The sequence below is a fragment of the Balaenoptera acutorostrata genome, chromosome 5 (assembly GCF_949987535.1).
Source record: "Balaenoptera acutorostrata chromosome 5, mBalAcu1.1, whole genome shotgun sequence".
Taxonomy (NCBI): domain Eukaryota; kingdom Metazoa; phylum Chordata; class Mammalia; order Artiodactyla; family Balaenopteridae; genus Balaenoptera; species Balaenoptera acutorostrata.
This window is the reverse complement of record NC_080068.1, coordinates 50,710,408-50,725,238: the sequence shown is the minus strand read 5'-3', so window position 1 is coordinate 50,725,238 and position 14,831 is coordinate 50,710,408. Positions and strand designations below refer to the sequence as shown.

The 14,831-nt window shown below is 33.0% G+C and overlaps 1 protein-coding gene across 2 annotated transcripts in view; it reads left to right on the top strand.

Annotated features, from left to right (window-relative positions):
- The window catches only part of USO1 (USO1 vesicle transport factor), a 90,218-nt gene that overhangs the window by 35,603 nt on the left and 39,784 nt on the right, over nt 1-14,831 (top strand). For both annotated transcript variants that reach the window (XM_057546221.1, XM_007165556.3), the window contains exons 5-7: nt 10,889-10,989; nt 11,737-11,839; nt 12,037-12,092. In XM_057546221.1, coding sequence (XP_057402204.1) covers nt 10,889-10,989; nt 11,737-11,839; nt 12,037-12,092 — 260 coding nt within the window. The remainder of the gene's footprint in view (nt 1-10,888; nt 10,990-11,736; nt 11,840-12,036; nt 12,093-14,831) is intronic.

The window sequence follows — 14,831 nt, the reverse complement described above, 5'->3', positions numbered from 1 at the left end:
CTATACATTTTGTTCCATTTATTGTAAAAACATGCACTGAGTAACATTTTACAATGCTGTTGAAGAGTGCTTTCCTCATATCACATTGGCTGTTGTAGTAGGACACAGTGGGTCTTTCATTTTTCTAGACAATCAGAAGGGCGATATTCATGCATTTTATGTCTAATTTAGATGGAAGTTATAGGGTCTTCCAAAATCTGAGTAGACAAGGCATAAGGAAATGTAGATAATATTGAGTTTGCACATATTTTATTGAAATAACAGTAGAACAGAAATATATGTAGATATTAACTTCACAAAATACCAGTAGTAGGAACATTTGAAACTGGGCTGTGCTGAATAGTCACAATTTCTTAGACTTGAATATCCTTTTTCTTAAATTTTTATTTCTCTGTGATACCTAGCTGACAATTTAACTTTATTAATTTCTTTAGTAAAAAATCTTTAGCAAACATAATTTGGTTCCCATGGAAAAAGAGGCTGTCGGTCACATGACAATACTTAAATACAGTACACGCAAGAACACACTTTGAAGATAAAGATACTTATTTCTCCTAGTCATTTCTCAGATGAGAAAATTAGATACAATACACTTGTTAGAAAACATTAAAGAAAAAGACTCTTCTTAGTTGTTTCAGGTGGAAAATTTAGCTCTTTTCTAATTTGTAGTGATACTTTTTGTGTTTTAAAAAACTATATAGCATCAATTAGGTAGTTTTCCTTTATTATAAATTTGCAATCTAATAATGTTTAAAGTCTAACTTTTTGCTTCCCTTAATGTATTTGGCCTCCTTATTTTTAATTCAACATCTAAAAATGATTCTTTGGATGAAACAGGATAAACGATTCTTTGGAGAAACAGTAGTAGAATCATTTCTTCTAGGAAAGATTAAAATATGAAGTTAGGGTAATAGCCTGAAAGAGTCAATTTTTAAAAATCTAGATATTGAGAAATACGGCCTTCAGTTCTGTTATTGATACTCTCTCTTTACTGCTTCATCAAAAGATAATTCTTAGCTGCCATAATGAACTTCATTTTAGAGTTCTTTACCTTGAGGATATTTTAATAACCCTTCAATTTATTGATAAATATGTCTCATAATCCTACATTTATAGCATATGCTGTATCTCTATTAGGATATCTCAGATTTGAGTAAAATGAGTATGAGTCTCTTCTTTCAAGAGATTATATTGTTTATTTGATGTTTTTAAGCTCTTATTTATTTTATTGTGAATACTATTACATAAGAAAGTTTTTTTATCACCCACTATTTATTTATTTCTGTCTACCTTTTCAGATGATATTGAAGGTAAAAGATTGCATTTAATATGCATGATGCTTTTAGGCATAATTTCTGATAATATAAAAGGACACTGTCAAGTGAGTTTCTTCTGGCTGGTACAAAAAATCTTGAGATTTGTTTCACTATGTAAGAATTTCTTCATTAAAGAGGAATATTTGATAATCTTATATTACTATTTATTGTCTCTATGGCTACTAAATCTATTTTCCGGAACACAGAAAATATTCTAGTGCGTATTTTAACAAAATTAAGCTTTTTCTCTGGTAGGACAATCTATTCGAATTACTTTTTATATACTTCCTGGGGAAAAAATTTTGAGGCAGTTTATTTAAAAATAAAAATAATATTTGAAAATGTATACATATATATGTATACATATAAATTTTACCTATATTCAATAAGAACTGGAAGGTATTCCAGTTCAGAGAATACTTGTATGTTGATATTGTCCCTTTAAAATAATGCATGCACAATAATGTCTGGTTACTGACATTTTTTATATTAATTTATAAAACTCACCAATACTGTCTTTCTTTTTTCTGGTGGTCCTTTTCAAGTTCCATTTACTTTTAACATTGATACTTCTTTTCCTCATAATTTAAGTAACCACATTTTATTTTGTTTTACCATTTTTCGTGAGATCCTTAACTTTTTAAAATGAGGAAGGAAAAGTCCTTTTCTAAAGTAGGTTTAAAATGGTACATAACAAAATTGCCTATACCTAACAAGAAACTAACAAAGAAACTAACTTATTAAGCTGTATAGCATTACCTTTTGTGAAATTTGAACCCCTTGTTTGAAAGCAGATAATATTGAGCATTATGCCTTGACTCTTGTGACAATGCTATTTCCTTGTTGAGTAGTACAGATCAGTAGTCATTGTTTCTATTATTATTTCATCATATTTGTATAGAGCTTTAAATCTTACAGTGCTTTTATGTCCATTATCTTATTTGATCCTCATAGCAACCTGTGAGGTAGGTGACATTTTTGTCTTTTCTAAAAAGATGAGGAAATGAAAACCCAGTGATCATGTAACTTACATAGTATTGGCTAGTAAGTAGGGTAACAGGATTTTTTTTGATACATATTTTTGTATTCCATAGATTTCTGATTTAATAAATTATGGCCATTTTTCTGACTAGATTCTTTATTAAATCTTGTAATTTATATAACTAGTTTATACGATACAGACAAATGTTAAAAAAATATAGGTGTACTTGTTTAACTAATTGACCACAGTGTAAAAGAAGGTTACTTGATATTCCCTCACTCTGAGATAGGACTACTTTTATTAGAATATCTCTTTCTATAAAGCCGTTTTGTCCTCCATAATATGGGTTATGAACTTGATATGGAGTGGAGTTCCAAAGAGAAGGTCCAGAATGTTTTTTAATATTGTTTATACCACTGGAAAAAATACAACTGTAAATACATATGAAGAATAAATGTATATACAAATATTTAGTTAAAAGCCAGTTACATAAATAGGCCTGAAATGTTTCCAGAGGTATATAAGGACTTTTTAAAAAGCAATCTTTAATTTCATGTACCTGTCATAGGTTTATTTTCACTATAATATCAAAGGGCCATTTTGTTCTTAATTTTTCATTTATCTTACAGTAAAGGGACATTTACTTTTACAGGTTATGATAAGTATACCAAGTAGTATATCAGCTATAGGATGTAAAAAATAGACTTAGCTCTAGAACTTTTTAAATATATTGGATGAGAAAGGATGGTTAGTTGTCTCACACCTTTGCTTTCATGTGAAATAGATATAATATTTCATGAATCTAGTTTTGGTTTACAACCTTTAGATATAATTAGTGTAGTAGTTTTAGCTTAATTTACTTCTACGTCAAAATAGCTTTGTATGTTACTTTAATTGCTTAGCAAATTTTTGTAGGACTCTACATTAAAATTCAGAAGTGCTGTCTTAAGACTATAACTTAAAGGAAGTAGAGTATATCTCACTAACACTTTTTTAGTTGACAATATTAAACCAGAAGGAGCTGTAGATTCCTGTAACTGGATCATATTTTACTAGTTCAATTCAAAACATAGATCTTAATTATATACTGCTAAGCTATAGTATTTTATACAGTATAGCTACAGAATAAATCCAATGCACAGTATTAAGTCTACTTCCTGCTAAGTTATTAGCGTGTGCTCAATGCATACATTGAATTAAGCTTTTTCTTGGGTTAAACCTATGTTTCTTAAAGTATAGCACAAAAGACCTAGAGTTCTCTGTATTAAAAGGTGTCTATGGTTAAATAAACGTAACATAGTATATCCCGCTCTGAAACTTCACAAAATTTACATTAGTATAGTAAATACTGAGAATCCTGCAGTAAAGAAACCTGTTCAATTTTGTTTAATCCAAATACATTTGTACACCTGCACTTGCTTTCATGAGATACCTGTTAACGTGCCACACAATCCTGCATTTCGAGAAATACTAACCAAGGCTTAAACCCACAGCTTAATTGTTTGTATTTATCCACATAAAAATATTTCAGCATTTTTTAAATATTTCATAGGAAGAATCCATCAAGTCTGTATATGGTTTTCCTCCCTTCCTTTATTTATTTATTTATTTTTGGCTGCGTTGGGTCTTTGTTGCTGTGTGCGGGCTTTCTCTAGTTGCGGCGAGTGGGGGCTACTCTTGGTTGCGGTGTGCGGGCTTCTCTTGTTGCGGAGCACGGGCTGTAGAGCACAGGCTCAGTAGTTGTGGCGCACAGGCTTAGTTGCTCCGCAGCATGTGGGATCTTCCCGGTCCAGGGCTCAAACCCGTGTCCCCTGCATTGGCAGGTGGATTCTTAACAACTGCACCACCAGGGAAGCCCTTCCTCCCTTCCTTTTAAGATTAACTTACAAGTTTTTGAATATTCTCCCAAATGTCAATGAATTTTATTTTGAGCTCTTCTCTAGAAGTCACAATCTTTGGGCCCAAGGGCATTATCTGTCTTATAAGCAAGATTGGCCACTTAGTATTTTAAATAATAAATAAGTTCCTAATATTAAAAATTGGGAGGTTTTGCATCAGTTTTTAGATTTTAAACTTCTCTTTTTAAAAATCTGAAGACCGACAACACCTGGGCCTGCATTCTCCCACGGCAGAGTCAGCTGGAGCTGAGTAACTGCTGCTTTCCTTAGATCGGGCACGTACTCTCCATCCTGTCTGTAGTCTTATACCTGGCCTGCTTCATTCACATACATTACTGTCTTGCCCCTGTAGTTGAGTTTATACTCTCTACTGTATCCACACTACTCAAATAAAAACCATTGTAAAATAAATTATATTTCAAAAGCATTTTATTAATTATATACCCAAGAGTTGTTTCATGCAATAAATATAAAAATATGCAAATGCAAAATAGCCCTACAAAGCATCGCAATTAGGTCATTGCATTGCTGTGATAGTACTTTCTAGAGGGAAACAGTTCTAAGGTGGGGACAGTTAAGTTAATTGCCTTTTCAACATAGATTTCTCACATATTTGGAGAGCTATTTTCTTCACATGTGTGGGCCACTTTTTGTAGTTTTCTTTATCTGCTTTTTTATCTATAGAATTTCATTAGAATCTGGCTAATTATTTGTTCTTGGTACCATCCGCCACAGAGCCATGGTTTGTTAGGGTTCCAGGGTAGGTAAAAACAAGATAGGCTCATTAGCCCAGTGAATCTTGTGAAATTTTATTGGATATAGGGCATTTACCATACCATGGGAATCAGGGCTCTTATTCATAGCTGATTCCAAAGAGGGAGATTTTCAGAAGATTTTATTAGCTCCCAAATTTCCATATCTTTTCCAATTTCTTTGTCATCTCCCTTTCCATCATCATGTCACCTTGCAAATAAAATGGGAAGGGTGTGCACTCTTGCTACTTACCCAGTCTAAGTTTTTTTCCAACTCCATGGTAAATTCAACTTTGAGCATTGAAAACCACAATGTACCATGCAAAACTTTACATTCAGAGGTGTTTGAATAATTAGGGCACAGGATTTTATCTGCTCCCAATGGAACAACAGGAAATCTTTTAAGCAGATCAATGATAGATATCGTCCCTTGAGTCCACGCTAGTTATGTTTGAGTATTAGACTTCCTTCTGATTAATATTAGACCTTTGTAGCATCAAGCCTTTGCCACCTTAACTTAATACCCTTGACATAATAATTGTGCAGTAACATGTAGATAGCTTTCAAGTGTACTTTTTTTCATTCCTTCATGCCCCCCCTATCTGTTTTTCCTGAAATAATGGAAATATTTCAGTGGAAATAATGACTGCTTCCCTAAACAATTCTTCTGAAGCCACCATTAATCTAAAAAATTAAACTTGAAGGGCAAAAATTAATAGTTTACTAATGTTAAAAATGCAGGAAATTTATTTTTATTTGGCATCCAAACAACCATAAACTCAAGTAACTACTTATTTTGGGAGATTGCATGCAACTTTTATGAGAAAGAGATATAAGGTAAAATATCAGTAACAGGATTCGCTTACAGACAAGCATGTTTCTGGGAATATCATAGGATATACGTTTTTTTAAACATCTTTTGCATCTTGGTGGTAATACTCACTAATAGTAACCTTACGAGAATCTCAAAATTTTTTTGAATCATCAAAAGAAGATTGTTATGTTCTGTATAATTTTAAAACTTGAGGGAATTCCCTGGTGGTCCAGTGGTTAGGACTCTGCACTTTCACTACCGAGGGCCCAGGTTTGATCCCTGGTCGGGGAACTAAGATCCCACAAGCCATGTGGCGCAGCCAAAAGAAACAAAACTTGATAATACATGTAGATATATAGCATATAATAAATCTTAGGACTGTGGTTCTTAAGGGCAGTTTGGCCCCTCCTGCCACCTAGAGGACATTTGTTAACATCTGGAAATATTTTTGGTTGTCACAACTTGAGGATACGTAAGGGAGTGCAACTGGTATCTTGTGGGTAAAGGCCAGGGATGCTGCTAAACATCCTAAAATGCATAGGGAGTCTCTCACAACAATGTCATTGTCAATAGTGCCGAGGTTGAGAAATCCTGCTTTAGAGACGATGATGTTGCTGGTGTGAGTTGAGCACTTGTTACTCACCAAGTACTGTGCTACATGTTTTATCAATCCTTATTTCTAATCCTCAAAGAAAACCCTGTGTAAAAGAAAATTGTTCCCATTTTACAGGTAAGGAAACTGAAGCTTGATATATTTGGGCTGTTTGCCCAAAGTAATGTGACTAAATGGATGAATATGGGCTTAATTGGTCTGACTCAAAAACCTTTGTGAGCTTCTTCCTTTTTACTGTATTGCCTCTCAAGAAAGTATTTGACTACTCCATACCCTAGCCATTCTGTTCATAAACAAATTACTTTTGCCTGTGTTAGCAATTTCTCTTTTCTCTTTTAGCAATTTCTCATGTCTCTTTCATGTTAAGTTCAGAGGTAGTACTTGACAGTTAATTGTTCCTTTCTCTTTGAAACACTTTTCCACTCATTTCTCAGTCTCCACTGTCCCCTGATTTTCTTTCTGTCTCACGGCGCTACTCTTTCTTTGTCTCCTTTGCTGTTTTCTTTCGTCTCCCCAGCCTCTTAACATTGGAACATCCCAGGGCACGGATTACTTTCCTTCTCTGTCCTTTCCTTTGGTGATCTCATCTAGGCTTGTGACTTCAAATATAGTCTGTATGCGTGCCTCTCAAATATATGTGTCCAACCCAGACCTCTCCACTGATGTCCATAATTGTATATTCAAATACTTACTTGATATCTCCAATTGGATTTCTTTTCCCCACACACAGCTTTATTGAATTATAATTGAAATATAATAAATGTACAGATGTACAATTTCATGAGTTTTGACATGTATAAACCCATGAAACCATCACCACCACCACCAAAATAATGAACATATCCAAGTTTCCTTGTGCTTGTTTGTAATCCATTCCTCCTCCTTCTAGCCCCATTCAATCATAGATCTGTGATTACTGTAGATTACTTTGCATTTTTCTAGAGTTTTATGTAAATGAGATCATACAGTATATACTCTCTTTTTGGTTTTTTTGGTCTGGCTTCTTTCACCCAGCATAATTATTCTGAGTTTCATTCATGGTGTATTTCAATAGGTTAGTCCTTTTTATTGCTGAGTAGTATTGATATTTTGTTGTGTGAGTATATAACAATTTGATAATCCATTCCTCTGTTGGTGGGCATTTGGGTTGTTTCCAAGTTTTTAGCTGTTACATTTGAAGCTTCGTACTATGTACAAGCCTTTTTGTGGGCATGTATTTTCATTTCTCTTGAGTAAATACCTAGGAATAGAATGGCTAACTGATAGTAGGTGTATATTTATAAGAAACTGCCAAACTGTTTTTCAAAGTAGGTGTACCATTTTACATTCCCACTGGTGGTGTATGAGAATTCTAGTTCCTCCACATCCTCTCCAGTACTTGATACGGTCTGTCTTTTTAAATTTTAGCTGTTCTAGTAGGTGTGAAATAGTATCTCACGGTAGTTTTAATTTGTATTTTCATAATGAATGATTATATTGAACAATTTTTGATGTGATTATTTACCATCCATATACCTTTCTATTCTTTGGTGAAGTGTTTATTCAGATCTTTTGTTCATTTTTTACTGGATTGTCTTCTTATACTTGAATTGTAAGGGTTCTGTATATATTCTAGATAAAAATCCTTGTGATATATATTTCACAAATACTTTCTCCCAGTCTGTGACTTGCCTTTTTATTTTCCTAACATTGTCTTTTGAAGAACAAAATTTTTAATTTTGATTAACTCCAGTTTATCAATTTTTTTCTTGTATAATTTGGGCCTTTTGTTTCCTATTTATGAAACCTTTGCCAAACCTAAAATCACTAAGATTTTCTCCTGTGTTTTCTTTTAAAAGTTTTATAGTTTTAACTCTCATGATTAGGTCTGTGAGCCAATGGGTCTATTTCTGGACTTCCTATTCTGTTGGTCTCTATGTCTATCGTTTTGCCTACATGACATGTGTTGGTTACCCTACCTTTATAATATATCTTGAAATTATGTAGTGTAAGTCCTCCAACTTTGTTCTTTTTCAAAATTATTTTGGCTCTTTTTGGTCCTTTACACTCCCATATCAATTTTAGAATCAATTTGTCAATTTCTACAGAAAAAACTTACTGAGATTTTGATTGGGATTTCTTTAAACTCATGAAATTGTACATCTGTACATTTATTATATTTCAATTATAATTCAATAAAGCTGTGTGTGGGGAAAAGAAATCCAATTGGAGATATCAAGTAATCTGTTAAACCTACAGATTGATTTGGGGCAAACTGACATTTTCACAATACTGTGCCTTCTAATACAAGAACACAGTATATATATTATTTAAGTCTTCTTTAATTTCTCTCAACACCATTTTGGAGTTATCAAAGTAAATAGGTCTTATACATCTTTTATCAGATTTATCCCTAAGTCTTTAATACTTTTTGATTCTGTTTTAATTGGTGCTGTTTTTAAAATTTGAATTTCTAATTGTTCATCACCAGTATATAGAAATGCAATTAATTTTGTATATTGACCTTTTATTCCACTTAACTTTGCTAAATTCACTCTCTAGTAAGTTTTTTGTAGATTCCATAGGATTTTCTACATAGACAAACATGTCATCTGTAAATACAGTTTTACTTCTTCTGTTCCAGTCTGTATGCCTTTTATTCTTTTTCCTACCCTGTGGCACTAAGATCTCCAGTACAATGTTGATTAGAATTGGTGAAAGTATATATTCTTGCCTCTTTCCTTATCTTAAGTGGAAAGCATTCAATCTTTTACCATTAAGTTTGATGTTAGCTATAAGTTTTTTGTAGATGCCCTGTATCATCCAGTCTTGTGACTTTAAATATCATTTTTATGTTTATCATTCTAATGTATATGTCCAACCCAAACTTATCCACTGACAGCTATGCTTGTGTTTATCCAACTGCTTACTTGATTGATATCTCCACTCACATTTTTATGTGTCTCAAACTTAACACACCCAAAACTAAACTTATGATTTTCTCTCTACTCTCAACTTGCTTCTTCCAGGGTTTCCAATCTCAGTAAGTGGCAGTGCCATCCTTCCAGTTCTTTAGGCTGAAACCTTAGAACCACCTTTCCTTCCCCCCACCCCTTCTCATACCCCTGTAAGGAATATGCCAACAAATCTTGTTCCTTCTATTTTCATAAGAATTAGGGCCAGTGTCTAAGTCACTTTCACCACTTACCTTGATTATTGCCTCCTAATCGCTCTCACTATTTCCCTCTTTCCCTGACATCTTCTTAGCACAGCCAGACTAGTCCTTTTAAAAGTAAAGTATTTTTTGTTTAAGTAATGTAGTTTTAAGGTTCAGAAACAGTGGATTCTTTTACTGATACAAGAGGTGATAAAAGAAATATTTCTTAGGGTTTCTGAAGGATAAACCTAGCATATTAATCAATATGCTAGAAATTATGTTTTATTAAAAACCCAGAATATTAAAATATTTCTTTTCTACTTCTGGTCTCTTCTTTTTTCTCTTTTCTCTACAAATAATTAGATGACATTATCACTGTCACTGTTGGATTGTCTTGCTTTTCTTGTCATCTGGGTTTTTTCCATTTCTAAAGTATATTAATATTAAAATCTCACGTTTAAAAAAGAACTATTTGAGAGATAATAAATATGTTTGATCTTAACTGCCAACTCCTTTGGTTTATAGTCACTTCCTGGAGCAATATGTGGAAAAGGCTTAGCTGTGTCTGGAATGGGTAAGGGGATGGGGAGTAGTGTATTTGCCATCTCTAAATTGCATTTATAGAGTAGGCAGATTTTAAATGATAATTTGCTTTGGCAATTGTTGCTTCAGTTTTTAGTGATCCTTTACATTTTTTTGACAAAGTACATTGAAACAACAAATACCTTAAAGACTTTTAAGTGTTAAGGACGAATATAAAATCTTTTAAAGAATAAGTGAAAAATTAAATGCAAATTCTGGTTTTATTGCCCAATAACTATGAGATATATATGTTGATTTGCTTGAAAGAGATACTGAAAAATCTGTAGATGATTGGTTTAATTTTAAAATTAAATTATTTGACATAGTAACAGAGTCAGCAAGGACTATATGTTCACTAATGTTTGGGGGGGGAGGAGCTTTTGAGGTATAATTTACATACATTAAAATTTCTTCTTTGCAGTTGTATAGTCCTGTGTGTTGGGCAAATGTATACAGTAGCATAACCACTATCACATTTGAGATAGAATATTTCCATCACCCCAATAAGTTCCCTTGTACTCTAATTAGAAGTTTAACCTAAAAATGACCTTGAGAAAATGTGAAAATCTAAATATATTTTCTTTGAATATCATATTCAAACATTTAAAGAATAAAAATTTATTTAAATGACCTTGAAATTTATTTTAAGGATATGTCTTTCTAGCATAATTGTGATATCACTTCCAGGCACACTGTTCCAAGAAAATTATCATTTCTGCTTAGCTTTTTCAACAAAAAGGATACTTTAAAATAACAAAGCATCATATTCAAATACTTTATCTTTGAATATTACAGAAGAAAACTCCACAAGACAGAGTGAGGATTTGGGAAGCCAGTTTACAGAAATTTTCATTAAGCAGCAAGAAAATGTCACTCTTCTGTTATCTTTATTAGAGGTAAGTAAAGAACCTTGCTATTTTTGTCATCTTAATAAGCTTCTTTTGTTGCCCTTCTGGGTGTTATTGAAGAAGCAACATATAGATACCTTTTTTTTTAAAAAAAAATTATTTATTTATTTATTTATTTATTTATTTATTTTTGGCTGCATTGGGTCTTCGTTGCTGCACGCGGAAGCCTAGTTGCGGTGAGCAGGGGCTACTCTTTGTTGCAGTGCACAGGCTTCTTGTTGCAGAGCCCGGGCTCTAGGCACGCAGGCTTCCGTAGTTGTGGCTCATGGGCTCTAGAGCGCAGGCTCAGTAGTTGTGGCGCACGGGCTTAGTTGTTCCGCGGCATGTGGGATCTTCCTGGACCAGGGCTCGAACCTGTGTCCCCTACATTGGCAGGTGGATTCTTAACCACTGCACCACCAGGGAAGCCCCTGTATACCTTTTCAAGATAGTGAAATTTGTTGTATCATTACAAGAGATTCACATGTGTGTTTTAAGAACTATGTAGTCTCTTAGAATACTGTCTGCTTATTTCCATTTTTACAAAGTACCGTTAAATCTAGTCAATAACAGTTTAATCAGTTTGATCAATTTATATTAACTCTTTTCTTTTTATTGCTTTTTACTTCTTAAATTAATTTTTTAAAGTTTGCCAAACTCTTTGTTTATAGTTTTTGGTACCATTCTATTAGTTGAAAAGTTTTGCTTGAAAATGTGAATTACAAATGTTAAATATTTTAAATTCCTATATTGTAGGAGTTTGATTTCCACGTCCGCTGGCCTGGTGTGAGGCTTCTTACTTCTCTTTTAAAACAACTAGGGCCTCAAGTGCAGCAAATTATTTTAGTCAGTCCTATGGGTAAGTGACTCATCTTCCTTATATTATTTTGATTTAAAAGTGAGGATCATAAAAAACGAAAACAAACAAAAAAATAAAATTGAGGATCATTCTTAAAGGGGGGGACTGAAATGATGTGTTAATAAATTGTTTATAATTTGAATCACTATTTGTGTTTTTGATCTGCCAGTGTTTTTCACATGGTTATATGTTTCTAGGTGTTTCAAGGTTGATGGACTTGTTAGCAGATTCCAGGGAAGTTATACGTAATGATGTAAGTCAAGTTTGAAGAAAAGTCTAAGAATATGCAGCTTTTTTTCTCTTTTTGCAAATGAAACCTTTGTTGACCCTTATTCAGAGTCATAGAAGTTAGATTTGGAAAGTTGGGGTAATGGTTTAGACCTTTTGAAGTTATATACAAGGCCACATTATTTCTTTGTTTCCAACCTATTCAGACCTATTCAGTATTTTGGCTTAGACAAATGACTTTGCTATTCAAATTTATGCCTTCCACAAGTTTAGGATTTCTTCCATTCTTTTCTGAAAGGTTGTACTGACACCAAATTCTACCTCCAGAAAGAGCAGAGGAAACATCCCTAGACACTGAACTGCATAAACTTAACAAAGTGTAACATTTGGAATCATCACCCTTAATTGATTGAATACATATTTCAAAGGATTTTCCTTGTAATCTCTATTTAACTATAGAGGATGATTTGCTCTGGAGTTAATTTTTCATTCTGATTTACTTTAATATTTGCATATACATTCGAGTATTTTACATTGATTCAATATTGTTTTGTTGCTTGAACATTCTTTTCTGTTGTTATCTACAACTTGATCAAAACCATAATACATTAGATAGCAATTGGAAAAATCTTTAAAATTAAAATTTAGAGCTAAGGGATCTTATCAAGCTAATTCAGTCTCCATATTTACACTGAGAAGCCCAAGACTCACAGAAACCAAGTGATTTGTTCTTTGTTAGTGATGTCTCATTCATCTTTGTGTTTGTGGTACCTGGCCCTGTACCTTTCTCATCTTAAGTGCTAATAAATACCATTTGGATTGCTTTTAGTCTCACAACTGTTTCGTGACAAAGCAGAGACAAAACTGAAATGCTCTTGACTTCTAATCCGCATAGACAGTTTTTTTTTAGCTTTGCATTTAAAATCTTGTAGTACATATGTCAATGCAGTAATATAAGTGGTGAAATGATATAGTAGTATAACTCATGAGAAGGACAGTTTTTATTCTTTAATATTCTTTTAAGAATTGTGTACCTATCTATTAGGAATTTCGAGTGTCTTTTCTTGACTAAAATATTAGTATGTATCTTAAACCTGAATTTGGTGTTCTGCTCTTCTCTTTCCTTTAACTCTCTACTCTTTTTTTTCTTTTCCTAACCTTTTTTCCTCAGTTTTTATTTGAGACAGATAAAATGATTCACTATGTTGGCTTTCATTACTTTTACGATTAGAGATTAAGTTATATTTTTGCTGTAATGTTTAGGTTTTGGAGTTTTACAGCCATCTTTCCTTTGGCTTCACAGATTCATTTAAATTCTTTGTGGAGACTTACTATCGAACATTATGCAGTAAAACACAGCGTAATACACCACAGTTGACTCCAGCAACCAGAGGAAACTAACTGGCACCTGTGGCAGTTACTGGTGGCACTCTGTTACTGCCCAGAATAATACACTGCTTTCCCCCCCTCCTTTGTATCTTTTTCTTTCTTTATCCTTCTTTTAAAATTCTCTTTTCATTTCCTTCTTTTTAATATTTCTCATTGCATTCAATGACAGTTATTACCATTGACTAACCTCCCTGGGAGCCTGTTGGTAAAGATTTTTAGCCTCAGTTTGTTTTATATTTGAAACATTTATTTTGATCTGGATTTAGAGAATTAGTTGGTCATTTATCATAGATACAGTGAAACTATCATATTTATTTATGTTACTTAGGGCTTAAAAATTAGCAAGAAAGGTTGAGAAAACTCTAGGAAGTAACTACCAGCTCACTTCTAAATGATAGACAGTAATCCCATTCTTTAATTTTTAGTTTTTTATTATGAGAAATGTAAACACACACGAAAATAGAGAATACAGACAAACCCGTCCCCTAAACCCATTAATTTTCAAGATTTTATTATACTTGCTTCATCCACCCCTCCCCTCACCACTATCCTTTATTTTTGACTAGAGTTTTTAAAAGGAATCAAACAATCTGTATAATTTCACTATTACATACTTCAGTATACGTGTGTGTGTGTATTTCCTTATACAACTACAATGCCATCACATTTAATGAGATAACAACTTTCTCTTAGCTCTCATTAAATAAGATAACTATTCTGTACTCAAGTTTCCCAGTTGTCTCATAAATGTCTTTTACAGTTGGTTTCTTCAAATCAGTTTCCAGACAAGGCTCTCTCATTACATTTGATTGTTAATGTCTGTTAACTTTCTAAAGGACTTGATTAGGTTCTGGTTCACCTCTTTGCTTTGATATTTCCTAGATGATGCAGTGTACTTAATTTTGCAACACATCAGGAAATGGCATATCTGGCTGTCTCACTTGTAGTGATCAGTGGGTTTGATTCAGGTGGTGACAGCCAGATCCCTCCATGGATCCCTTCATCCATTACATCTGATCATTCATTAATGATCATTGCCTGAATCAGTTATTTTGTCAAGAGTTTCAAAATGATGATTTCTATAATTCTGTCATTCTTTCACATTTATTCAGCTGTAATCTTCCTCAAAGAAGAACTTTACTTCATCAACCAGTATATTTTATTACCCTGAATTATAATTCATAGATGAAAGGGAGGATAAATAGCTAAATCCCTTTAATTACTGGTTTTTATTTTATTTTATTTTATTTTTTAAAGCAACCCTAGGGGTTGAGCTATTCTTTTTTATTTTTTTAATTAATTAATTAATTAATTTATTTATTTATTTATTGGCTGCATTGGGTCTTCTGTTGCTGCGCGCGGGCTTTCTTTAGTT